Here is a 24,249-nt window from a genome sequence, read left to right as displayed (position 1 = left end):
ATCGAACCAACAACCTTCCGATTAGGGGACAATCCGCTCTGCCTCTGAGCCACAGCCGCTCCTATTACATATTACAATGTCATCAGCATACATTTGGACATACGTTGGCACACTCTGATTGCAAATTATTAGTTTATGCTAATTATGCTTTACTAGTTGAAGTTGCACTTGGTGTATTACTGTAAAAGCTATGTCTCAAAGCCACTAAATTAAATTAATGTTTTTGGAAAACTGCGCTCCTTGTCCTGATCAACTTGATTCTTTTAAGAATCTGTGTTTCCCAATCTCTGTAGTGAAGGTGGTGAGTAAATTACTATCATGACCAATAGCCATAATGGACAAAAATACGAGACCCAGCACCCAGGTTGGTAAATACCAGATTTCTCTCTATATGTGTCATGTAGCTGTTGTCTCAGCTATAGGACAAAGCCGTCAGTAGAATTACAAATGATCAGGCAGTTGATGTGGGCAGAAATAATCTAAGTTGTTGCATTTATGCCAAGTAGGTTATGCCTTTAATAACAGGTTAAAGGCATGAAGCATTTGAATAAACAAATCAAATTTTTTTTATGCTGATCCACATTTGTTGTGTAACACATTTGGAGAATGTTGAATTAATGGTAAAAAATAAAAATGACAACCTATGTTTAAGTGGAAATGGGCGTGGATACGTCCGTACAGAAACTTCTTTAACCAAAGTTTCCTTCAAAAACTATTTCCACACTTCCCAGATCAGTTTTGATGCAAACACCAAGTGCTTTACAAACTGCCACATGGTGGCGCTATTGTACCCAGATCAGCATAAAAAAGTAATGATTTGTTTTCACCAAATTTGATTGAAATCTATTAAGTAAAACACAGAACAAAAACACAGGACTGGGTTCTGGCACACAAACTACTAGGACTGAAAACTTCCTGAAAGTGGAAGTGATTATGGATTTTCTTTATGAAAACATGTTTGCATTACATTTCAAGACAGCATTGTGATAATGCTGATGAATTTAAACATGATAAATCTTATCTGACATTTCTTGTGTTAAAAAGTAACAAATACAAAATACTGTCAAACAGGAGAGCAGCAATGTGTTCAAAAGTGTTACAATCCTCTCCAAACGTTTACAGAAAGGCCATGAGCTCACTAGTAATTACTTCACACACAGCCAGTATGAGATATTATAGGAATATCTCTCTCTCTCACTCACTCTGCATTTGACTCCTATATGCTGGTATCAACAGGAAAGAGGCAGCCAATGAAACTAATTGGGTGGTGTGTGTTTTATGAAAAGAACAGCCTGTGCTGTCCTGAGTGAGTGCCCTCCCACAACTCTCTGACTGGCTGGCTCCTAAGTGGTCTGCTTTTCGTCTCTGCTGTGATTGGAGCCAGGGAAAGCCAATAACCTAAAACTTTTTTTTCCCCCTCTTTTCCTCAGGACCTACCCTTGTTGTTTTCAACTTAAGAGGCAGAGCTGCGCTGAGACCAGCCAGCACAGTCATGGCCTCTACTCTGGTGCTGTATCTGCACTCAAGATGGACACTGTGTGCTGGATTTTAGTCTAGCAACACACACAATGTTATTTATTGTATCAAATATTACTGGTACAGCTTTAGCACCATAGGAAATAGTGGTAAATTATGAGACTGTTGTACAAATTCTTTGCTAGTCAGGTTCCTACAGAAACTGATTTATTATTTAAAAACATGTAAATACAGTAAGGTCACTAAAACCTTATTATACAGCATGACAGACATTACATTTCTTTGTAATGTTATTTATTATTCTTTAGACTGTTGATAAATTATGGTAAAGCTAGCGATCCTATCACTGCAATGTCTAAAGGACACATTAATAACATGGCTGTGTCTCCATCAGTTTACATGGGCGGATCACTTTAAACTTTAAATGTGTTTGGTAAGGGTGGAGTGCTTGTGTGCTGTGCAATCAAAATAGTGAGCATATGCATTAATTACACCAACATTGCTTTTTAATCAATCAAACTGCAGATTGAAGAACAGGGAAAAAAATACAAAACACTGTATATAAAATCGATTATTAGGCTCAGTTTTGCAACAGTTTATTTATCTTAAAAACAATAATGAAAATATATATTTACAAAAATGTCACTTTGGGAAGCTGTACATACACCCACAACAAAAAGCTCAACATAAATAAGTTAGTATAATTTTTTCAGTGTTTTTCAAAAAAAAAAAAAAAAAAAAAGGCAAACAGGTACACTTCAAAGTTTTACACCAAATGAGGCAGTGTCACTTTGTTTTTCTGCCCTCAAAAAAATAAAATATAAAGAGAAATTAACAATAGTGCAATTACATGTTCCACATGAATTCCACACCACAAATCTTTGATTCACATATTTGCATAAGTAGCCCACTGGTTTTAACATATTTGATCTATGTTCACCTGGACTACACCACTTATTACAATGGGCGGGATATGTGACCTAGAAGCCACTAAAATATTAACTCACCTAATTTAAAAATAAAAGCTAATTCTTAGGATTATTAGCGAATAGTTAAAATTTGGTTGGATATTGCTCAGCAGTTTAAAACCCTCCCACCCCACCCCCTCAACCCCAGAACAAAAAGGCACAAACTTTGGCAAAAACCCCTTTAAAAAATTTTTTAAAATGAAATAAAAATGGGGAAATAAGGAGACATTATTTGCATGTAAACTTTATCTGTCATGGCTGTTCCCAGTTAGATGGACCCTCAACTTACAGTGTGGCCATCTGGGCCTTCAACAACAAGATATATAACACTGGGACAAATAAAGCCATAAAAAAAAAAGAAAGACAAAGAAGACATTTTGTTTCCACATAACCCTGACTTTTGTAATCTGCATTTTTAACTTACATCAATTACCTGAATAATGACACAATATGACCACAACAAAATAATATTTCTCTGTTGGAAATTGCACTGCAACTTCCCGAGTCAAATTCACACACTTATTCAAATACATTTAACAAAAAAAAGGTATGAAAAGCATAATATGCTTTTTTTTTTATGTGCTACATCTGAAACATAGGTAGTAGATAAAAAAATGAGCAAAAATCCATTTGCACACTGCTACATTGTCTGCTGCTTCTGAGGCAATTTAATTGAAATGAGTGCCAAAACTTGATAGTGTACATATTCAGTGCTTGTGCAAGCCTCTCCTCCTCCCTTCTTTAGGAAAAGGCTGCTTTTATATTTTCTCCCCATCTGTCAGGTGACGAGAAAGGCTACAGTATTCCACCAGCAACAGGTCTCCCCGCTCTGTGGGGCACAAAGAGGAAACAGGCTGTTGAATGGTGCAATTGAAAAAGCAGTTGCTCATGCTTGATATCCCTCCTGCAGACACGCAGAGGCTGAACAGTCATAGCATGCAAAAAAAAAAAAAAAAAAAAAAAAACAATATGCAAGTTTGAAGGGCTGATGACGTGCAGGAAATAAATGTGTTTACAGCTGTTGTGAATGCGTTACTGACGCTGTTGATAAACAAGCACACACACACACAACTACTACTGCCATCCTATATAAGAGCCGATGCTTGGTGTTTCACACATAGAAAACATGCATGCTGTTACCCATCCATACTCGCTCATAACAGTGGAATAGTGAGGTAATGATTTCTAACCTGGCACTGTTTTTCACTGGACCTCGGCGCTGTTCTCCGCCCTGCTCGGTCTCTCCTCAGCGCTTTTCACCACAGCCTGACTTGCTGCACCGTCCGAATAGTCTTCATCGTCGTCTCCGTCGGTATGCGACCTTTTACTCTGACACTCGCTGGAGCAGGGACCTGGCAGAACACAATAAAGTTGTCAGGGGAGTGTGTGAGTGTGTGCGGAGCTGCACGTCCACTTAAAAAAAAAAAGAAAGGCACCTGCCATCCCCGGAGAGGGGCGCGGAGAAATGTTACAACCGAACCCGACTTATGAAAATGTGCTAATTGCGATGTAATAAGCGCGACGTGTGCATTACATGGTCGCTCATAATAACAGATCACATTACTGTATCGTCTGCACAGCCTCTCCGGCACACGTCTGCCTGCTTTGCACGGAGATCCGCGCAGCCTTACGGTCGAACCCCGGACACAACTGTTGCTTCGCGCCTCTGCATTGCGGCAGCGCGACACAGCCTTAATAAGTTAAAGTGAATCACCTGAAGCTCCCGAGCCTCTTTTCCTCGAGCCGCCTCTCTCCGGCTGGCGACCCGACCGCCTTGCACCGCTCTCCTCGGCGTCCTGCCGGTGTTCCTCTCCGGGCCGCTGGCTCCCGTGAGGCGGTCTGAGAAAAAACTCCGCTGGGTCGCGGTCCTCCTGCCATTCGTAGTTGCGCGGAGAGAGCGGTCTGTCGTTGACTGGATCGAAATTATACTCATCCTTAAAATCCCGCACGCCTTCCTCAATCGAATCCGCAAAATACCTCCGTAGCTCCTCTCGGTCAGGTGAGCCGAAAAGGTTTCTGCGAACCGGAGGTCTGACGTTGTCCGGCTGCCGCGCATCCACCCTCTCCACTGTCGGGCTCGCATTAGAAAGGCGAACATCTGACATTTTGTTGCACATATGACAAGGGGCGGGGAGGGTGGGCAAAAAAAAAATACACAAACAACAACCAAACCCTTTCAAACTTCTATTTCCAAGTAGTATTCCTCCCAAATGCAAAGTCACGGGGATGATGCATGCGTACTCCGCGCGTATCATCCAAAACGCGTACGCGCAGAAGTGGAATAAAGAGTCTCCAAAGGCGCAAGGGGGGTTTAAGAAAGCCACTCCTGTCAAGTCCGTAGTAAATGCTGATGAAAACAAGTTAAGTCAAAACAGGCAACATGGCGTTGGAGAGCGATGTGAGTGAAGAAGTTAACATCAAGGTCTATTTAAACGAAGAAGGCGATTCATTGGTCTGCGCATTAGGACCGCCCAAAGAGCTCTCTTAAAGTCGAACAGGGGCAACAACAACACAGAGCTGGATTGGATTAACTCTACACATGAATATGGCCTAATTCATCTGTTTCATTAGTTAAACACACAAGAAAGAGCGAAAGGAAGAGAGATTGTGGTTACAGAGGAGTGCGTGATGTGTTTTATCTTTCCATTAGCACCTTATTTATCGGAGCACATATCAGATTAGACATTTAACCAAACACCCAAAGGTCATAGATATCATTTGATCTCATTAACTGTTATTTGTATGCTGAATTCATGCACTGTAAGATGAGCTGGATAAAAACCTGATAAAACAACAACACTGGAAACGGATTGATCCCCCCGTAGGAGGTTTTAGTCCAAGGCCTTGCTCCAGGCTGGTAATACTATCATAGGAATCAATCATCAAATGATCGTATGAATGCTGACAGACATCGCTGCAGCCTGATCTGATTTGGTGTCACATAAACTGCTTAGGCACACTTGATTCAATCAGTGTAAATCCTTTCAGTTGCAGTTTCAAGGTTATTGAAGGACAATGAGACACTACAGGGAGGTTTTTATGCAGGAAAACAGCAAAATAGCCACAAATCTGCCTCCTGGCACACAATGACATCAGCTCCAGAGCAGAAAAGCCTTCCGTCATCATTAACATGCTGCCTATCTCTGTCAGAATTTGTCACTGGTGCCACAGGGTGGTTAGTGTGCTTCACTGGTTGTAATTGCTTGTGTGTGCTTAGAATTTAAAACACAAAACAAACAGAAAGTGGTGCAGCTTTAAAAAAAAAATAAAAGAAAGAAAGAAAAAGTAGGAAAAAGACCCTGAAATTCACCTACATTTCCCTTTGGGGGGATTCTCATTTTGCTTCTTAAAAATTCCTTACTGAAGAATTTAACTGGCGTTCATGTCGTGATTGGATTTATTTTCTGTGCATCCCGGAGCTGCATAGGAATCCTGTAGTAATTGAGTGAATGCATCAGCAATAGTAAGCACTCCTTGTGTACAGGAGTTCTCAATGTCCCAACTTCAACTCTGCAGCGAACGTCGCTCTGCATTCCTCTGCAGCATTTGCCAGCGAAAATCACTGGGCCTGCCTTTAAGGCCATGCTGTTTCAATTAACCGTTGAAAAGAGTCAAACATCTCGTGATGAATACAGCGAGGCCATCTGTTATATCGATGTTATCGCCGAGATCACACTTAATCCATAATGTGTTTATGCTGCTACAAACTGTGCGCCGTGTTGTACAGAGTGATCCCTAAGATGAAAACAGATTCTGATCCAACTGATTAGACGGGCAATTGAGAAATGAAGCAAGAGAACATTTTGTTTAGGTCACAGATGCATAACCAATGCCTTAAGTGTAATTCTTTTTTTTTTGGAAATATTAGGTCTCATTCTCCTGGCTTCAGAGGAAAACACTGGTAGATGATACTGTAGCAGATTAGTTAGTTACACATTATGATCCACAATTAAACAGTCATAAAACAACAGAGAAAGGTCACGGTATGTGTCTCTTTATAGTTTAAGATAGTACAGAAAAACATGTTTTTTGACTCCACAGAAGTCAACCATGTATCCGCTCACCGTGGATGCACAGAGGAAAAGGAAAACAGTGATGCACTCTTTAATAGGAGGTGTCAATGTCAACACAAACATGTGTCTATAGTTAAGGAATTAGTCATATAAATGTTATTGTTACCATGTGTTGCTGAAAAGTAATAAAAATGTGTTTTCTCATAAAAGGAGGCATTCAAATATGGCACAACAGGCATAATCCATCAACTACAAAGAGAAATTGTTTAACCTATTAATTGTCTTTACATTGCAAGGGCAGTTTTAATCTACCTAGCAACCGATCTTGAAAAATGCTATTACTTGTACATCTTTTTTTGAGTCAGTTATAAAAATATAATACAATGTGTTGAACGGTGTGTAAAAGCACCGGGTTGCTGAATTGGGCTGAACAAGCAGACATTAGCAATCATTTTAATACTGTTCATAACATTATATACGCTGTTGTTGTTTTGTTTAAAAAAAAGAAAGAAAGAAAGAAAAACACATACAGTGCACGACATCAGATTTTAAATTATGAGCCATTTTTAATTGCTACAAACCAGCGGGTCTGATTCTGAGCCTGCAACCACAATCCCACAGGAGTCCGGCAACACTAGTCACACCCGTTGCTCGCTTCTATAAACCTCTGTAGAAACAAATAAACAATAAGCAAACAACACCCTGTAGGCTAATACGGCAGCTTAAACATAAACTAGCCTATTTCTGATGTGCGGTGTTAATTTCCTACCCAAATAATAATAACCCAGAGCTATGCTATTAAATTACAGGATGTTGGGGTTTTTGCTGTGGTGGTCCAGTATGGGTTCGATAAAAAAAAAAAAAGAGTTCTGGCAAAGCACCTGGTCACATTCAGACATTTCTCTCTTCTATCGGTGAGCAGGTTATGGACCTCTTGACCGACGTCAGGAGACGGCAGACTTGGAGCTCTGCTTCTTCTTGGCCAGCTCAGCTTGAATCTGTTGGGGGAACTGGTCCAGGTGCTTGTTCACACACTGCATGCAGAACCTCTTGGTGTAGAAAAGACTGCAGTCCTGAGAAGAAGAGACAGCAAGATTTCACATAAACACTGGATTATGCCTAGTCACACTGATATATTTTCAAAATATATATTTGTGTAAGCAGATTAATTGATTTTAAGGGCATCACAGTTATGAATCTCACTGCGCACATATATATATATATATATATATATATATATATATATATATATATGCCACATGATTACAGAGTCATCTGAGGAAAACCTCACAGATGCATGTTTTTTTTCACCAGTCATTTACACGGTTAACTTTAATACCAAGTGGAAAACTGTCACAGGAGCACAGCCTGGTTTCCAAATGAAGCTTTAACCGATGACCATGCTCACAATGTTACATTTTCTGTCCCAAAACACTGCAGTTACACATTTTCACAGTTGCATTTTGAGTGCAGGAGTACACACACTCAACATCTGCCCTCTGCTACATGTAACAGACTCACACACTCTTTATCAGGACTGCTGTCATTTGTCCCCCCAGGAGGAAGCATGCCAACACTTGTGCACTGGGCCTAAATCATTCATGAGAAAACTTGAATTACATATTTCACATTTGTATTTGATAGCAGCAGTTGAATTATTAAGGACATCTCACCGATCCAGCACAGACACACACGCTGCACAGGCTGCAGCTGGAGCCCAAAACTAGAAACTTCTCCCTGTCAGGACTGAAGGGATCCCTGGTCACAAAACACTCCTCAAGCAACCTGATGGACGAAAGAAAGGCACATTAACGCTCAATTGTATTTTCTTTTAACTTATATACATGTGGCTCACAGAAGATAAATGGCTGTAAATTCAACGCGCAAGTAGCGAGAGGTGAATTTCGCTTTTTTTTATTTATTTATTTATTTTTTACACGTAGCTGCTAACAACATTAGCTTTAGCATAGCTAGCTCCAAAGCGCTTAGCAACGGAGCGTTTTTGTTCACTTACACAATGGCTCTGGTGTTTGGTGGTTTCTGGCCGTAGTAAGTAAAAGGGCTACTTAAACCACACAACTGGCAAGTAAATGTTTTCTGAGGGGCTTCACTTGTAGTGTGCTCCATTGTTCAGGAGCGAAGGGGAACAAAAGTTGTTCCTGGTTTTCGTGTCCAGTGCAGCCATGTTGTTTCATGAAGTTTTACCGCCACCTACTGGACTGGGGGAGCAGAACAGCGTATCGTATAATATAGAACAGTGTATAGTTCAATATAGTTATACAATTATAATTATTTAATTACAAAAATATCGAAAGATTCTAAGTACCATAGCTAATTCACCTTAATTTAACTATTATTTATTAACAAATGTATAGGCAACCTGTGAGTTTCACAGTATTACTAATGCATGTTGATAGATATTTGTACATTTATATGAAAGCATAGTAAACTAACCTAAATTAATGTCATGGGTCATTCTCAAAAAATATATATAATATGTATTAATAATATATATATATATGGTTTTTATTACAGCAGATACTTCAACATGTGATTAAAGGAAAAGCCCAGATGTAATAATAATATAATGATTTAATGGGACACAAGCTATGATTAACATTAATTCCACCTGTGCTTCTCCTGCTACGCAACTCAGAATATCTGCAGTGAAAAAGGCCTGTTAGCTGATTTATTTGAACAGTGGGGTCTGAATAAGAGAAACAGATAATACTGGCATCATAGGCAGATAAATAAGCCAAGGCAATGCAAATAAAACTCAGTAAAATATATTAGTTTATTTTAGGCTACCACATAACACGATTCCTTTTACTGAAACAGCAAATGCATTTTTTAAAACAATAAAAAATATAAACCGTTTCATCATAGGAAATAACGTTTCAGTGCTACATTGGGAGGTGAAGTCTCAGCACAGCAAATGTCTTTTCGAGGTCTATTTTTTACTGTTTGCACATACACACATCCCTTTTACTGTGGTCACCATATTCTTGTTATATTTACAAAATAGAACGAAAACCAGCTTAACAGATAATTGTGTTTGTGGTCAAAATATTCAATACTGGCCAATGCACTTTTTTTTTTTACTTGAAAACAATGTGTGTTGATGGCAGTAACACTGATCTGAAAGAAATAGGTTAGATGAGCTATCATGTTGTGTCAGGTTTTAACAGTAGAATGCAGGATTAAAATAAATACATAACACATGGAAGTACATATTCAAATGATGGTTGCTTATAGTAGAAGTAAGGCTCCCTTTACTTCACTGCCTACTTAAAATGCACTATTATTCGCAATTTAATATGTAAGAACATTCCCTGGTCCAATACTAAATAGTTATACACCTACTCAATGGTTAAAAATGCTACTCTATTGAAGGTATCTGTGGTCAAAATAAAGAAAACATGAGCTCAGGCACTGAGACATTATGGCACTTGGTGAATACTGATGCCGGTGTTTCTTCAACCACTCATCTAAAAATGGTCAAGGAAAATATAATAAGGCACTAGTACACAATAAAAGGACATGACAACCATATTAAGTCCAAATGATAAATGATCATTTACACTGAATATCCAAAATATTAGGAATATGTATTGAATTATGGCATCTTTTGCACAAGAAACATTTCAGTTGCCTCAGAGGTTAAAAATGTTATAACTTCTCTAACTTCTCTAACTTGTCTGCTTCTTAGCACCACAACTCAACTTACTGCCATTTTTATTTATATGCAAATTTGCATAGCCTACTCCCTCTTTAGCTTTTGTTCAGTACTTGTGTCTGTCGAGTAAAAGCCGGCATCCAGGACCCAATCCATAGCGATTGGGTGCTCCAAGGTCAAATGCATTTAAGCAAATACCTGTACACATCTATGGTGTAAGATCAAAAAGTCTGTTCCCCACCGTGTCCCCCTTTCATGGAAGCAGTCACACCACCTACAAGAGCTGCCTTTCCCAAACATTTTGTTTTTGTTCCAGTAGAAAGTCACATGGTCTCAATGCAACCTCTGTAGATTACAGCAGCGTGCATCCGCAAAAGCTGCACAATAATCTACTCACAGTACACCGATATCCATGATATGCATGCTTGAATGGCATGCAAATACATGTCCTTGTTCATGACCATGTGTTATGTGCTCAGTACATGTCCCTATATATCTCTTGCAGGAGCGGGTGCAGCGACGTGTCCTCTGTTGTCTTGATTTCCTGCACCAACTGAGCATGCTCGGTGACCAGCTCCCGGAGGTCGGCCAGTTTCTGCAGCAGTCTGGGGAAGAGGAAGTTGTCGTCCGGGTGGTTGGCCAGCAGGTGGAGCCGTAGTGCCTGAACGAGGCTTTCCTGCAGCTGTTCCACTAGAGGCACGTCCACCAGGCCTGGGCGATCTGGAGGGAAGGTATCAAATAGAGGGAGAAAGAAGAAGGGTGAGAAAAGGGGGGATTCATTTTTTACACATTTTTGAACAGAATTAAACATAAATCCCCACATGATGTCAGTTACCTCCACAGCAGATAATGGCAGCCACAAAAAGGGCCAGGTCACTGTCATCCAGCTCCAGGGAGTTGAAGCGTGTGGCAAACTGGAATTTGGGCTCCATCATGTCGCTAAATGGCCGCCGGAGGCTCTTGAGAAACTCTCGGGTGATGAAGCCTCCACCACGGGCCACCAGGAGGCCATCTTTGTTCATGCAGGAAGCCAGGAGGGTGAAGAGGGCTTCGTAAACGCCGTACTTCAAGAGAGTCACCTAAACGGGCAGGTAGGAAGGCCAGGAGCATGTGGTCAGATGTGTGTTTTTTGTGTCTCTAACTCCTTTTTCACATTTAAGTAAAAGCCGCACTTATCACATGGGCTGACAGGAGGGCAAATGACAGACACAACAGCTCTGAACCCACCTGGTCATTCAGATCCAGGCTCTGGAAACCTGGCACCGCCTTGGCGAACTCCGTCAGCTCAGTGACCGTCTCCACCGAGGTACTCTGGCAGCAGTGGAAGAGCCTGGCTTCAGCCTTCCTCTGCTGGAGCTCCACACACCCCCCAGCCGGAACCACCTCCCCACCTTGAAGGCCGCTCTCGGGCTCCGGATAGTCACCATTTACCATATGGGCCGCTAGCGTCCTCTCTGCCAGCTGGAACGTCTCCATGTCGTGAATGATGAAAGGCTGCTGGGGAAAGACAGAGCGGAGGATGCTGTCAGGTGAAGATACAGAATAAAGAATACGTTTTGTTCTAAGCTTTTTTTTTTTTCCCTTTACCGGCTTGCTTGTCTTTCCGGTGAGTATGAGCCGAGCTTTCGCCTTGTTCATGTTGAAGTTCTTCATGTAGGCTTCATGGATCTGCCTGACCAGAATCTTGTGGTCGTCCAGCATGGGGCTTGCCACCTCTTTCTCCACCATCTTGCTCTCTGCCTTCAGCTTTAGCTTCTCCGCCTGAGGCATCCGACCAAACCGGATAGCTGGTGCATAGAAACATTCATCATTAGCGGCAGCTACAACAGTTTTCAATTGGTCTTATTTTACAGTGAAACTACATACAGAGACATATTTACGGCTAGAGCAAACATGCATGCGTGTGCAGAAAAACACACACAAACATTCACCCACATTCGACATTCCTTCCCCTCCTCAGAGGACAACATGTCGTCTGCCTCTCAGGTTTCTTACACTGTTCTGTCTGCAGTGGGAGGCCATCGTAACAAACCCAATGACCCCTCAGCAGTCAGTGCAGATGACAGGCCAGATGTGGAGCTATATGGGCCTGTGTTCTCTCAGTGTCAAGCAGGCTCCACCAGTACACTGTTCTATAAAAACCCAGTCAATGTAAAGCAGACTGAACTGGAGCCAAATCACAGAGGGACTCCTGCTGTTGCTGTACAGAACACATACTGTAATGTCGGCTGAGGACGTTTTATGTAACTGCATGCTTACTTGCAAGTTTTTTTCACTGCTATAAAAGTGTTTCACCGGACATTACGATTTCAGTAATTGACAGCGATAGGCAGTATAAACTTTTTTAGAAAAATAATCTAACACATTTAACTGAAAGTAAGCAATAAAACACACTCTTGCTCAAATTATTACACTCAGTGATTTTGCTGCTAACTTGGCCTGGTAGTTTATTGTGGCTAATATTAGCCAGTGCTGTGTAACTGACTTTATGACTCTTCTCTGCTTGTACTACTGTTACACTACATTTGGAGGTGGCTGGCCTTACCATTGTGGGACATGCCCACAGAGAGGCACTTGTGGAATCGGCAGTACTGGCACTTGTTGCGGTTCTTCTTTTGGATTTTGCAGTTGCGTTCACACTTATCATAATCCAGCTTTAGTCTGATGGTCCTCCTGAAGAAACCCTGGTAGAGACAGAGTGACAAAATAAAAAACACACAATAAATACTAATGTCCCATCCTTGCCACACTTTGAATTTTAAACCAGAATTCAGTTTTGCATTAAGCAACGACACCATTCAACAAGCTGGAGAATAACTTCCTACTGCACAGTGCAAGGACACTATTTATTCAGTGTACGCCACTAGTTTCTCTGAGCCTTTAACCACATATTTAAGCCTTATTTAACAATGCTCTTGGCTTGGTTCAGTGAGCATTCAGTTCTGAATTGCATGGGGAGACTGGACCCTATTATACTTGCTTGCAAGCAGTTATTATTACTATTATTATTAGGAAACATGGTCATTTTAATAACTTTCTTGAACTCTAAGATGCATAGGTACCAAGGTTGTGTATTCCTTTACTTAAAACATCAGCTCAGCCTCAGGTGAATCAAGAACTAGTTTGCTGACCCTTCTCATGTAGTGCAGAGGCTTCAGGCATGGCTTTAACAAACAGAAGGAAAGAAAGATACGGACACACATAGCCTTTATAACAAGAAGGTTTTTGTTCTTTACTCTATAGTTTTAATTAATGATTTATTTATACATGAAGTATAAATAATTCTAAATACTGTGTAGTGACCCAAAGACCAGGAAGTCTAGGAATCCAGATTTATACTCATAAAACAGGTCATCTTCATTCACTTATTCTATATCGATATCTTTCCTTTATTTGTTTATTTGCCAGGGCCAGAGCACATTAATGAACATCAGTATAAAAACACAAGATATGAACATGCCAGAGTTTAGCAAGAATGCCAATTTACATCTGCAGTTCTAAGGCAGGTAATAAAAACAGAAACATTACAAGTGACAATTTACAGATACAAATATACATGTAGAAAAAGATAGAATACATTGTGCAAAATGTCAAGATAAAGGTCCATTGTGTAACATTTAGGAGGATCTATTGGTAGAAATAGAATGTAATATTCATAGGTATGTTTTCATTAGTTTATAATCACCTAAAAATAAGAATCATTATGTTTTTTTAACCTTAGAATGAGACCTTTAGATCTATAGATGCTCCATTTGTTGTATTTGTTGTCAATGTATAAAAAGTGCTGTTTGAATCTTTTTAAGTATGATGTTTGTAAAGGAACTATTTTCAGAATATTGTGTTTTCTTGTAGTACTTGAATGTTGAAGTGGCCCTCCTTATGAGATGTCAATACCAGCAGTGGCCCCAAGCCAATCGGAGTCTGGGACCTCTGCTTTACTGACGGCACAGTTTGTCCAAAAGTGGTGCGTAGGAGGTGGGTTGAGCCCACACAAAGCCTTACACACGTAAAACAAGCATATTTTAAATTCTTTTAATTCTCAAAGCTCAATAAATTATATTTTTCCAGAATGTTACAATGCTGAAATAAGAGTCCAGTTTGACCCAAAGATACTTGAACTAATTTACAATGCCAAGCTCCTCCTCTCTAAGGAACCCATTAGAATATGTCACCTCTACTTGTACACATCACACACACTAATATCTATCCATGAAATCTGATCAGTCAAGCTCATCAATACCCAGTGAAGCTATTCATCTCATATGTAGAGTTTACACCATGTCAGACACCTACATCTGCAGCCCCTTATAATAATGTCCATGCATCCTGTACATTTTAAGCCCTGGTAGGACCTGTGTTATATACCATTTTGGATTGGACTATATAGTGGAACTACATCTATATTTAAAGAGAGATATGCTTCAAGGTGTATAGTAAGCTCTGACCTTTCTGGATAAGAACCCTGATTGGACAAGACATCCTGCAGCCCTCCAACACAGGCTGAGATACAGGGCAATGGGCCAACACATGCTAACAGATGTCACACTTGGCCAGAACTTATGATCCCTTTGACACACACACACACACACACACACACACACACACACACACACACACACACACACACACACACACACACACACACACACACACACACACACACACACACACACACACACACACACACACACACACACACACACACACACACACACACACACACACACACACACCTTTGTACATCACTGAAATTTCAGTCTGACCATTCCTCATCCCTCACTGTCAAGAAGAGAATACTTTCTGGCAATATATCTGGAGCCACATGCTCACGCAATACAGCAGCCATCATCTTACGGAAGGTAAGGCTTGTCTGCCTTTATGTCGAAGCTACGTTGTTATTAAGGTTTATTATGACTAACGTTGCTTTTTTTGTTATTTTTGAACCGCAGAAAATAGCTTTGTGGGAAGAACAAGCTGTAATCCTGTGAAATGAAATGAAAACACTGAAGGGAGAAATGTGAAGGTCCAGACATCAAAAATACTGCACAAGGAGGAAAAAACAGATGTGTGTGTTTACAGCATGCATGTCTTAACATGTCTGCGCATGAATGTACAGACACAACCAGAGGATAGTACTTTTGCTGCAATATAATAGCTGTGAGGTGAATAACAAGACTAAAGACGTAAGCAATAAGATATTGTGCAATGCTTCCTTAAGGGCAAACGTCTTTTAGAAACACAGTAAGAAGGTCTGAAGGAGAAGTCTTTGTGGCACACCAATTCCAACTAACCTCTACCTACTGAGCAGTTAGAGGTGATGTGATTAACCTTTCCATTACTGAAGGCTTTCTCTGGCTGTCCTGCTGCTCTAAACGTCCCACACACACGTCATACCATCACCACCACAGACTTAAGCCCTTGCACCATGGCATCACAGCACATACCATTCACATTCCCACTATGAAGCGCTCCTCTCTTAAAGTGAGGTGCTGAAAATGATATGCAGGGCCTGTCCAGCATGGAAACTGTGATCTGTGACTGCTACATATCACAAGCCAGACTTTTCCATGCTGGCACAATATCATCAGTCAGAGAATTCAGGAACAGAGCGCGGTCAAAATACACCTCTCACATGCGCAGCGTGCAACAGTTCGGAGTCACTGTGTCCCTGCTTTAGAACAGCGGCTGTCTGACACGAGGGCGGACAGGAAGAGCATTATTTGTGTTGATTCTGATGAATGAGATGCGGGTCATAAACCAGAGCCCTGCAGGAATATGACCAGTTTAGCAGCATTCAGTAAACACACAGATGTGCATTGTGCAACTGACAGGCCATTCTGCAAAACTTAGACAGATAAATGAAAATTGTGAAATATTAGCCTCCAGCCAGAATCCATCTTCTCTGTCTCTAATAGATTAGAGTGAAATTGAAGGTCAGTCCACAGAAGTGAAAAAGCAGATTCTCTTCAGCAGGGGAAGTGATCAGGGAAGAAACTAAAGGAGAACACCAGCAGCAACTGAAACAATTATGTTTGGATTTCTTAATCATTATGTAGTTGCTGTGGCTTAAAACAAACACAATTCCAAGGTGGAGCTGCAGCTGATGGGAGAAATCTTTAAAGCAGGCAAGGTCACAAGTTCAAAAGTCTTGTCAAAATAGCAAACAAAGGCTCAGATTAGCAGCAAAAACCTGCCACCTGCTTAGAAAGGTATGAGACACTGACCTTCAAATGACATTCTTGTTCTTCCCTAAAATCTCAAGAATCTCAGGAATTTCAGCACAGAAAGTGTCCCGCTGAGCTCAACAAATCCAGGCCACAAGGATCTACCTTTCCTTTCTCTTATCAGAGATGACTCCATTAGAAGGTAATATGTAGTACTAAACACAGCAGGGCTCCGTGGTAGCAGCAGCTCCAAGTGTGTGTGTGTGTGTGTGTGTGTGTGTGTGTGTGTGTGTGTGTGTGTGTGTGTGTGTGTGTGTGTGTGTGTGTGTGTGTGTATTAACATCACTCAGTTTGGCTCTGTGCCAAGCAGGGGAGAGGTGACAAGTCAACCAAGGCCACTGTATCCCCCACTTCACATGACCTGGCTGCGTGTCTCAGAAACTTTCCACTGGCCTCTAGGTCAGGTGTCTCTGCGTGCCAAGCTTTTGATGTGTTTGTGCAAGCATGTTAACGCATGCATGTACACGTGTGTGCTTGTTTGTGTTGTGTTTTTCACCTTTGATACGGTTGCACAGCTACACACAGAGACACCAAAGACAGCATTTATACCTTTGCAGCATGTTATCATTAATCTGAATGGGATCGTCCCTGTCTTTCTGTTTATATTAATATCTTTGTATGTCCTTTAATATGTACAGTATGTCAGAACATGCATACAGTATGTACTCTAACCGGCTGCACTACAAACGTTCCACATGTCTCACCTTGCAGCCCTCGCAGGCATGCACGCCATAGTGGAAGCCTGAAGCCTTGTCTGAGCACACCCGGCACTCCAGGTTGAGTGGGCTGAAGCTCTCCTCTGGGCCTGGCGCTGCTCCACACACCCCAGATGACGGACTGGAAGCTGGGGTCAACGTGTCTGCGGCACACAACAGAGCAGAGAGGAGAAACAAACTCAATCCAAACTTTGACCTCCATTTCTTTTTTTTTTTTTTTACTGTTACACCTACTCTGATTCACCATGCCATTATTTACAAAAGGAGCAGGAACCCTTTGCTTTGGTTTGGCCCTTGGTTGCCAAACTGACAGCACTTGAGGAATAGTCGGACAATAGTTCGACATTATGGGAGATACGCTTATTCGAGTTGAGATGAGATGAGAAGATAAATACCACTCATTCAGAACATCTCATGACTCATGAAGCTCACTACAGCCAGTTAGCCTAGCTTCTTAGATAACCGTTTGTTTCGTAAGTTTAACAAATAAGATATAATGTCTTAATTTGCTAGCTTTTTCCAGTCTTTAAGCTAAGCATACATACATACATACATACATACATACATACATACATACATACATACATACATACATACAGATACAAGAGGGGTATCAATCTCCTTATCTAGGCTAACTTGGCAATAAATCCAACAAGTGTATCTCTAAATTTGACGAACTATGCCCTTAATAATTCTATATTAACCAAGCCTACAGGTCAGATGATAAAAACATTACCTGACAACGTAGAGTAGGGAGATGAATAATGAACCAAAAACCTTTTCTACAGGATATACTGAGTGAGAAAATATCTGTCAATCTTACAAGACTTTATTGAGAAATTTACCTTTTCTTTAAAGCTGCAAGTAAGCTGATTTCAGTCATATCGAGTTAAATGCATACCAGTGCCATTGAAACAGATGATTAGACAAAATAACCTCCCTATCATTGTCATCTAAATGTATTGTTCTTGTTTTTCTTAAGTTTATGTGCATGTATCTACAAAAACATGAGAGAGTAAGGATAAGAAAAGTGATACAATTAATACAAACTATTGGTGGAGAGAAAATATTAATCTAACATTAATTAAACTACTAAACCATGTTGTACAGTGAGAGTGTGTATAAGAATACTGAAATGTATTTATGTTACAAACAACATTAAAAGAAAGACAACAGATTTTCTATTATTGTATCCAGCATTATAATGTGGATTGAAACCACAAATTGTACCAATATTGGACACCTATCAAATCACAGTGATGGCAAAAACATGGATAAATTCATCTGTTTTTCCTTGACAGAAACTGTATTTCATATTATACACTGAGGACTCCTGCCATTGTCCATTTGAGTTGATCAGTTAAGTGTCTGCAGGCCTAAAGACTTTAAGTTGACAGGTAATTTGTTTAAGTGCTGATCAGGAATTTGGAGACAACATAATAACATAGAGGACTCAGAGTTGTACCTAATCATCTGTTATCAGACACACAGTGTTTTACATAGGCTTCTTTAGTGCATTTACATATGGAACAGTGGAGCCAAAAGGTCAGAAGGTCAGTGTTGTAATGATCCACTTTACCTGTCAGCAACTCCAGAGGCCTTTTTCTGATTGTGCATTCATGAATGTATTTTTAAGTTAGTTTTTATACCGCATGTACCCTGTGACAATTCTTCTTTCTTTTAACCACGAGGCCATTAGACTACTTACCCAGTGCGATGGAGCTCTCAGACCCCGAGCCAGTGCTCTGGTACTCTGGGAAATCAAATCCCAGCGTGTTGTCTCCGATGGACTGGGAGATGTCACGAAGATCGTCCATCAGGTCTCCACACAGCGGACTGTCCAGCAGGGAATCCCCCAGTGGGGATGGTGGACTAAATAGATCCCCTGCCATAGTGAAGATGAAACCAAACGTGGCAGGAACAACCCCTCACTCACCACGCTGTGATAAGAGGAAAGAGAGTATGAGAACAATGGGTGATAATGGGATTTGAAATCTTGAGGCAGCCTTTAGATTGGTTGGGAGCTTCAAAACATCCAGGTGAAAATTCCCATATATAAGCTATCCCATTAATATCAGTGGCTATGTTTTAAGTCAATCAGCAGGATTTCTTGATGGCAATATTGGATTTTGACATGATTACTCTTCATTAATGTGATATAATATCTTGATTTTTGAGGGATTTCATGTCTTGTTATGTTTTCATAGTTTTTCAATTGATCCATATTGCCCATTCCTAGTGTGGACAAGGAAAACCATGCTTTTGGAAAATAATAATGTGTCAGCTCTTGGGGTTCTGAAATTTACCGGTATTAACCATGATCATGATATTTCAAAATGTATATATTTATATCATGTTAATAATACGCATGGGGAAATATCGATTAAATAATCCATAGCCTCTCAAATGATTTCCTTTTCTTCCTCTTTGTGGTAATTGTACACTTCTGTACTACGGTTATGGTTACAGTCTCTCTACCACCATGCACTCGTATTTTCATTTGCCAAAAAAAGAGACAAAACACACAAGTTAAAGATTAATTTAATTTATAGCATTCTAATTTTTTTTTTCCAAATTTGCCATAGATATCACAGTACTATTGTTATCTTGAATTCTTTCTGGCACAATAATTGTGTTGTGAAATATGATATTGTGACAGCCCTAGTTGGACAGTCTGGGGCTAGAGTCTACAAGTGTTTAATAGAGCCATCAATCAGCAGCGGAAGAGCCTGGTTGGCTGTATTAGTATACCATTACTATACAAACTACATTTCTACAGAAGAAATGCAACATGTATCAGGGCAGTTCAGAGTTTCTTTATCTTTCTGGGGGGGGTTGTTTTCTGTGGGTTTTTGTTTGTGAATTCCACGGAAGAACTTTCTGAATGACTCAGACTTCCCATTTATCTAATCATGACATGAATGAATGCATCCAAAATTCAGTTTTAGGTTTCTTCTCATTCAAACACTCAGGAGTATGTGCGTGAGTGCCTGAAGGTTGCACTTTGTTTAAAGATTCCAACCATCAGTGAATGCATACTCACATTCAGCCAGTGAGCACAGCACCATCTTAATGGACATTGTAGCTCAGAGATGCCTTTTCCCCTCTCTCTCTATATATATTATGTATTCATTCCCAAAAATCATGTTAGCTCACAAACTAACCTGGTTGCAGGTTTACCATGTTTCAGTAAAAACATTACAAACATGAACAAAGCCTATTCACTGCAGTTCTCTTAAGCAGTGGGCAGGTTTAAGCTACTAAGCCAGAGGTAAGTTCATATGGTGAAGGTGATTGTTTAATAAGTGAACCATGCACATAGAGTCAACAGTAGTGTATTATTTCAACCGCATCATTCACAGATTAAATTCCAACTTGTCCAGCCAAAGTACACAACCTGCAGTTTGTTACAAAGCTCCGACTCTGATTTACTGACCAACTCTGATGCTCCAGAGACTTTAAAGAGACTCAGTGGGTACGTGCTGAACAACATACATGCTGTTTACATTGTATGAATAGCTTTTCAGTGTATGGACACACAGCTTATTTCTGTGTCTATGTCTCTGGCTGTCTGTCCTCTCAGGAGTAGATCTTAAAGTATGTGTGGGAGGGAGTTTGGTGGAGCTCCCAGCTGCACACAGCGGGGTAAAAGACATCTGTTGGAGCAATCACACAACATCACACCACCGTGGTCAATGTTCATATCGCTCTCTCCAACTTCCAGTAATTCATGGCGGCAGATGTTACAGTTGTTTTTCTATACGCTGTTGACTGATTGGCTTGTCAGATGACAGCTTTACAAAGCAAATTGTCTGTAAAACATAAAACATCTGCATTAGTAATGATGTGATCATGAACACAACTGAAGGAGAAATGCAGGAAAACCTTTAATAAAAGATATTAATTCTCTCTGTCCAAACCTCTGCTCTTACATTATGATAATGAAATCTGTGTTATAATGATAACAAAGTTATTACACCATCCAGGCAGGAATCACTAACAAATCTCTGATCTGATATACAGAGACACTTGGCTGCGGTTCCGTCTCAGAGCTCAATGTAAAATCTCAGTTTACACAGCTGCATACATCTGTAGGCTGAGCATGGAAGAAACATTAGCTAATATGAGATTGTGCAACTTTAAAGATCCCCTCCAGACATGTGTTAAGACACGTACAAATAATCTGCTTGAAGCGATAATGTGTGTATGATATATATTTTTCCACATCCTTAAAAAGACATCAACTCCTTCTACCTTAACAAATCCATGAATCTATGAATACACAAATGTATTTTTTGTTTCCTGCTGGACACAAGATGTCTCCTACTTCAGTCCATCCTCAGTGTATATGCACTGTTGGTTTCATCTTTCTACATCACACTTGTATATATTGCATACTGGACCATTTACAAACTATTTGTGATGTCGCAAATCATGCTCGAAGGCCCCGCCCCTTACAAATCAGATTTTCAATAAGCACAGATAAACTCTCCACTTTCAGCAGATGAATGTGAAAACATCCTTCTAGTGTCAAACTCTGCTCATACATCATTCTGCACAGTGACGCTCAAACTTCCAACTATAGGAACAAGGAGAAACACTTATTTTTGATCAGAGGGGGACTTTAAGTGCGTTGGCTGAACTAATGGTTGAACATGACAATTAGGTAAAATGCTCTCTTTATCTGTCTGGGTAGAAAACGTGCACTCTGTCAGCTCTGGATTGTCAGGCCACTGAGGACGAGATTGATCAAAGCATGCCTGAGCGTGTTTATCTAGTGTTTGGGTTGCAGCATTTTAGGGGCCAGGTCCTGACAGTGTGTAAAAAGATTTATACTTGTACCATATTGTGTATATTATGCCACAAAGAGTGTGTATGACTGTAGAGACCGATATAGGTGTTTACTAAGTGTTGTCTAACTGGTCTGTCAAGCTGCTCTGATGCACAACATCTGCCGTCTGAAAAAAAACTGATGACAGCAGTCGACAAAGATTCTTCGTCAAAGGGTGGATTAGGCAAACCTGTCTTTATCTCCAACACAATACTTGGGTGCATTGAGTTCACCATAAAAGTAACCCATCTTTTCCCATGCATGCAACTTTGGCCATGGGTATCTTTTCCTTGATTGAAATGTTTGTTTCCCATTTTCAATAGACTGTTTTTGCACTGTGGCTGGGTTGGGTCCAAAATATGTTCGCTCCAATCACGACACAAACCGACAACTCATTTCCAGATCCGGGGTTTGATGACTTTACAGAGCAGACCTGCAAAAAGTGGAGGTTCAAGGTTCTCAAGCTGGTTTTCTTGGTTACATTACAGTAAACAATCAATGGATTAATCTACAAAATAAAAGGCAGATTATTGAATATAACCATTAGCGGCAGCCCTCTGCAACTTGCCTTTCAGTTCTCCTTCATTATTAGTAGATTTAACAGGTGAATTAGTTGAAGGTCTTTCTGTAATTTGAGCCCATTACATTCATACAATATAGCCTTGCTGCGTCTCTGTGCTGATATATTTAAAATAGATCAACAGCTACGTCTTAACCCGGTTCTCAAGCTGGTTTTCTTGGTTTTACATTACAGTAAAGTGAATATTTTAGGGTTTGGACAACTGGTCAGACAAAACAAGACATTTAATGACAACATATTTTGCCCTAGGGTTTTTGTAGTTGGCTTTTTCCACTGTTTTCTGAGGTTTTATAGACCAAACAATCAATGGATTAATCTACAAAATAACAGGGAGATTAATGAAAATAATCATTATCTGCAGCCCTCTGCAACTTGCCTCACATTCCTCTTTATTATTAGTAGATTTAATTAGAGTTGAAGGTCTTTCTGATGGTCTGTGACTTCATTCACATAACATAGCCTTGCTGGGTCTCTGTGTTGATATATTTAATATAGGTCAACAGCTACATCTTAAACTGGGTTGATGTGACTCTATGTCCCCTTTCATAGGGGGCCGTGGTCCAGCCCAATGTTTCCCCATCATCTCAAAGGACATTGTGTTTTAAATCCCAGAGGAACTATAATCCCAGACACAGGGGCTGCTATCTTTAGGCCACAGGGGAAGAGGAAACAGGAGCTACTGCACCCAGCAAAGCATGTTAACAGATGACAGCGAGGACAGAACAGACTCACAATCAAGAGAAAATCTCAAATTTGAAATCGATGCTCTTATTAACTCAGGTCATTTAAGATCCAAGAGCCACTGAGTCAGTTAAGTAGTATCTGCTCACCCTGCGACAAGGTGATGCATGTGCCACCAAACATCAGGTCCAGAGAAACCCCCCCAAAACCAGCCCCCCCCACAGTTAGTCCTGCATTCACAGGCTCTCATGTTTACCTGTCTTGATATTGATATTGCTGCTGCACAGGCAAGTAGAATGGGGGCTAAAAAGGGAAAATTACCGCCCCATTAATATTTTCCTCTCATTAGAATTAAGCTATTTTTGACACCACGTGGGCGTGTGCGGTTTATTACAAAACAGGTGAGGACTAGTCAGGAAATTCAAGGTTGGGCTCACCAGCAACATACAAATGGACAGAGAGAACAATCGCCTGAATTCTCTTTTATGCAGTAAAAGAAGTGAGCAGCAAATGACAGTATGGTCTCGTGTTTTCTTCTAGGACAGAACAACGTTGTACTCCTGCACAATAAAAGTTGGTTAACAGCGGTGAGCAAGTGAGCGTTCAATCACAATCATATAACCGCAAAGATGAAGTAAAGCTCGTGGATTACCTCAGAGGCTGCTATCCGACGCATTTCCACACGCTGTCACTGAGATGGACGGCTCCAGAGGTGGGAGGTGTTTTCGGTCCCGGGACGCTCCGACACACAACTGATCCGGATCTGCTCCCAAAAAAGTTGACGCGTCGCCTGCCTGCGTGCTGTCAGAGCTCCGTTCGCCCTCTTACAGGAAGTAACTTACCGACGCACGGGCTGACGGCAACATGGCGCGCACACCCCCCTGACACACCTATGGTTTCAACCAATGGGCACGCGGGGATGTGAAAGCGAGATCTCCCCGCTTTTTTTTTATTTATTTATTTATTTATTTATTTATTTATTTATTTTGGCAAGACACAATCACTTCCTGGAGGCCCGAGACGTCACGGGTCGGTGTGGATGCGGGTCACCTTAGTTACGCAATAAAAACGCGGAGGCGTCAGA

At 40.7% G+C, this 24,249-nt stretch overlaps 3 protein-coding genes across 6 annotated transcripts; all 3 read right to left on the bottom strand.

Annotated features, from left to right (window-relative positions):
• Positions 1–2,038: 2,038 nt before the first annotated feature.
• On the bottom strand, positions 2,039–4,858 carry cdkn1ba (cyclin-dependent kinase inhibitor 1Ba). The gene is made up of 3 exons (XM_051391902.1): positions 4,159–4,858; positions 3,635–3,796; positions 2,039–3,273 (listed from the first exon to the last, which is right to left on the bottom strand). The coding sequence occupies exons 1-2, from the start codon at positions 4,697–4,699 to the stop codon at positions 3,648–3,650; spliced, it is 690 nt and encodes a 229-aa protein (XP_051247862.1). The 5' UTR covers positions 4,700–4,858; the 3' UTR covers positions 2,039–3,273; positions 3,635–3,647.
• Positions 4,859–6,422: 1,564 nt separating this feature from the next.
• Positions 6,423–8,657, bottom strand: cdpf1 (cysteine rich DPF motif domain containing 1). Of its 3 annotated transcripts, XR_007882486.1 has the most exons (5): positions 8,472–8,657; positions 8,131–8,242; positions 7,979–8,047; positions 7,339–7,530; positions 6,423–7,124 (listed from the first exon to the last, which is right to left on the bottom strand). XR_007882486.1 is itself a non-coding variant. In XM_051391910.1 (4 exons), exons 1-4 carry the CDS (start codon positions 8,582–8,584, stop codon positions 7,402–7,404), a joined length of 423 nt encoding a protein of 140 aa, XP_051247870.1. In that variant the 5' UTR covers positions 8,585–8,657; the 3' UTR covers positions 6,423–7,401. The 3 variants fall into 3 exon arrangements, 2 of the variants coding, with proteins under 2 accessions (XP_051247870.1, XP_051247871.1); XM_051391910.1 differs by having other exon boundaries at positions 6,423–7,530; XM_051391911.1 differs by lacking the exon at positions 7,979–8,047 and having other exon boundaries at positions 6,423–7,530.
• Positions 8,658–9,232: 575 nt separating this feature from the next.
• Positions 9,233–24,007, bottom strand: LOC127358639 (peroxisome proliferator-activated receptor alpha). 2 transcript variants are annotated; one of them, XM_051391888.1, is made up of 8 exons: positions 23,818–24,007; positions 18,782–19,013; positions 17,062–17,216; positions 12,679–12,817; positions 11,721–11,920; positions 11,361–11,630; positions 10,969–11,212; positions 9,233–10,853 (listed from the first exon to the last, which is right to left on the bottom strand). In XM_051391888.1, exons 2-8 carry the CDS (start codon positions 18,963–18,965, stop codon positions 10,609–10,611), a joined length of 1,437 nt encoding a protein of 478 aa, XP_051247848.1. In that variant the 5' UTR covers positions 18,966–19,013; positions 23,818–24,007; the 3' UTR covers positions 9,233–10,608. The 2 variants fall into 2 exon arrangements, with proteins under 2 accessions (XP_051247848.1, XP_051247849.1); XM_051391889.1 differs by having other exon boundaries at positions 11,361–11,627.
• Positions 24,008–24,249: the final 242 nt, after the last annotated feature.

Source organism: Dicentrarchus labrax, unplaced genomic scaffold, assembly GCF_905237075.1.
Source record: "Dicentrarchus labrax unplaced genomic scaffold, dlabrax2021, whole genome shotgun sequence".
NCBI classification, from domain to species: Eukaryota; Metazoa; Chordata; class Actinopteri; family Moronidae; genus Dicentrarchus; species Dicentrarchus labrax.
The sequence above is the reverse complement of the archived record's forward strand: the minus strand, read 5'-3'. Positions and strand labels throughout refer to the sequence as shown.

Excerpts from the sequence above, each read along its gene's own strand:
- cdpf1 (XM_051391910.1), bottom strand. The coding sequence starts at position 8,584 with ATGGAGCACACTACAAGTGAAGCCCCTCAGAAAACATTTACTTGCCAG. Across the intron at positions 8,243-8,471 it reads CCAAACACCAGAGCCATTGT|GTTGCTTGAGGAGTGTTTTG; the intron begins GTAAGTGAACAA and ends TTCGTCCATCAG. Across the intron at positions 8,048-8,130 it reads TGTGTGTCTGTGCTGGATCG|GCCCAGTGCACAAGTGTTGG; the intron begins GTGAGATGTCCT and ends TGAATGATTTAG.
- LOC127358639 (XM_051391888.1), bottom strand. The coding sequence starts at position 18,965 with ATGGCAGGGGATCTATTTAGTCCACCATCCCCACTGGGGGATTCCCTG. Across the intron at positions 17,217-18,781 it reads TGAGAGCTCCATCGCACTGG|ACACGTTGACCCCAGCTTCC; the intron begins GTAAGTAGTCTA and ends TGTGTGCCGCAG. Across the intron at positions 12,818-17,061 it reads ATGCCTGCGAGGGCTGCAAG|GGTTTCTTCAGGAGGACCAT; the intron begins GTGAGACATGTG and ends TGTCTCTACCAG.
- cdkn1ba (XM_051391902.1), bottom strand. The coding sequence starts at position 4,699 with ATGATACGCGCGGAGTACGCATGCATCATCCCCGTGACTTTGCATTTG. Across the intron at positions 3,797-4,158 it reads AAGAGGCTCGGGAGCTTCAG|GTCCCTGCTCCAGCGAGTGT; the intron begins GTGATTCACTTT and ends GTGTTCTGCCAG.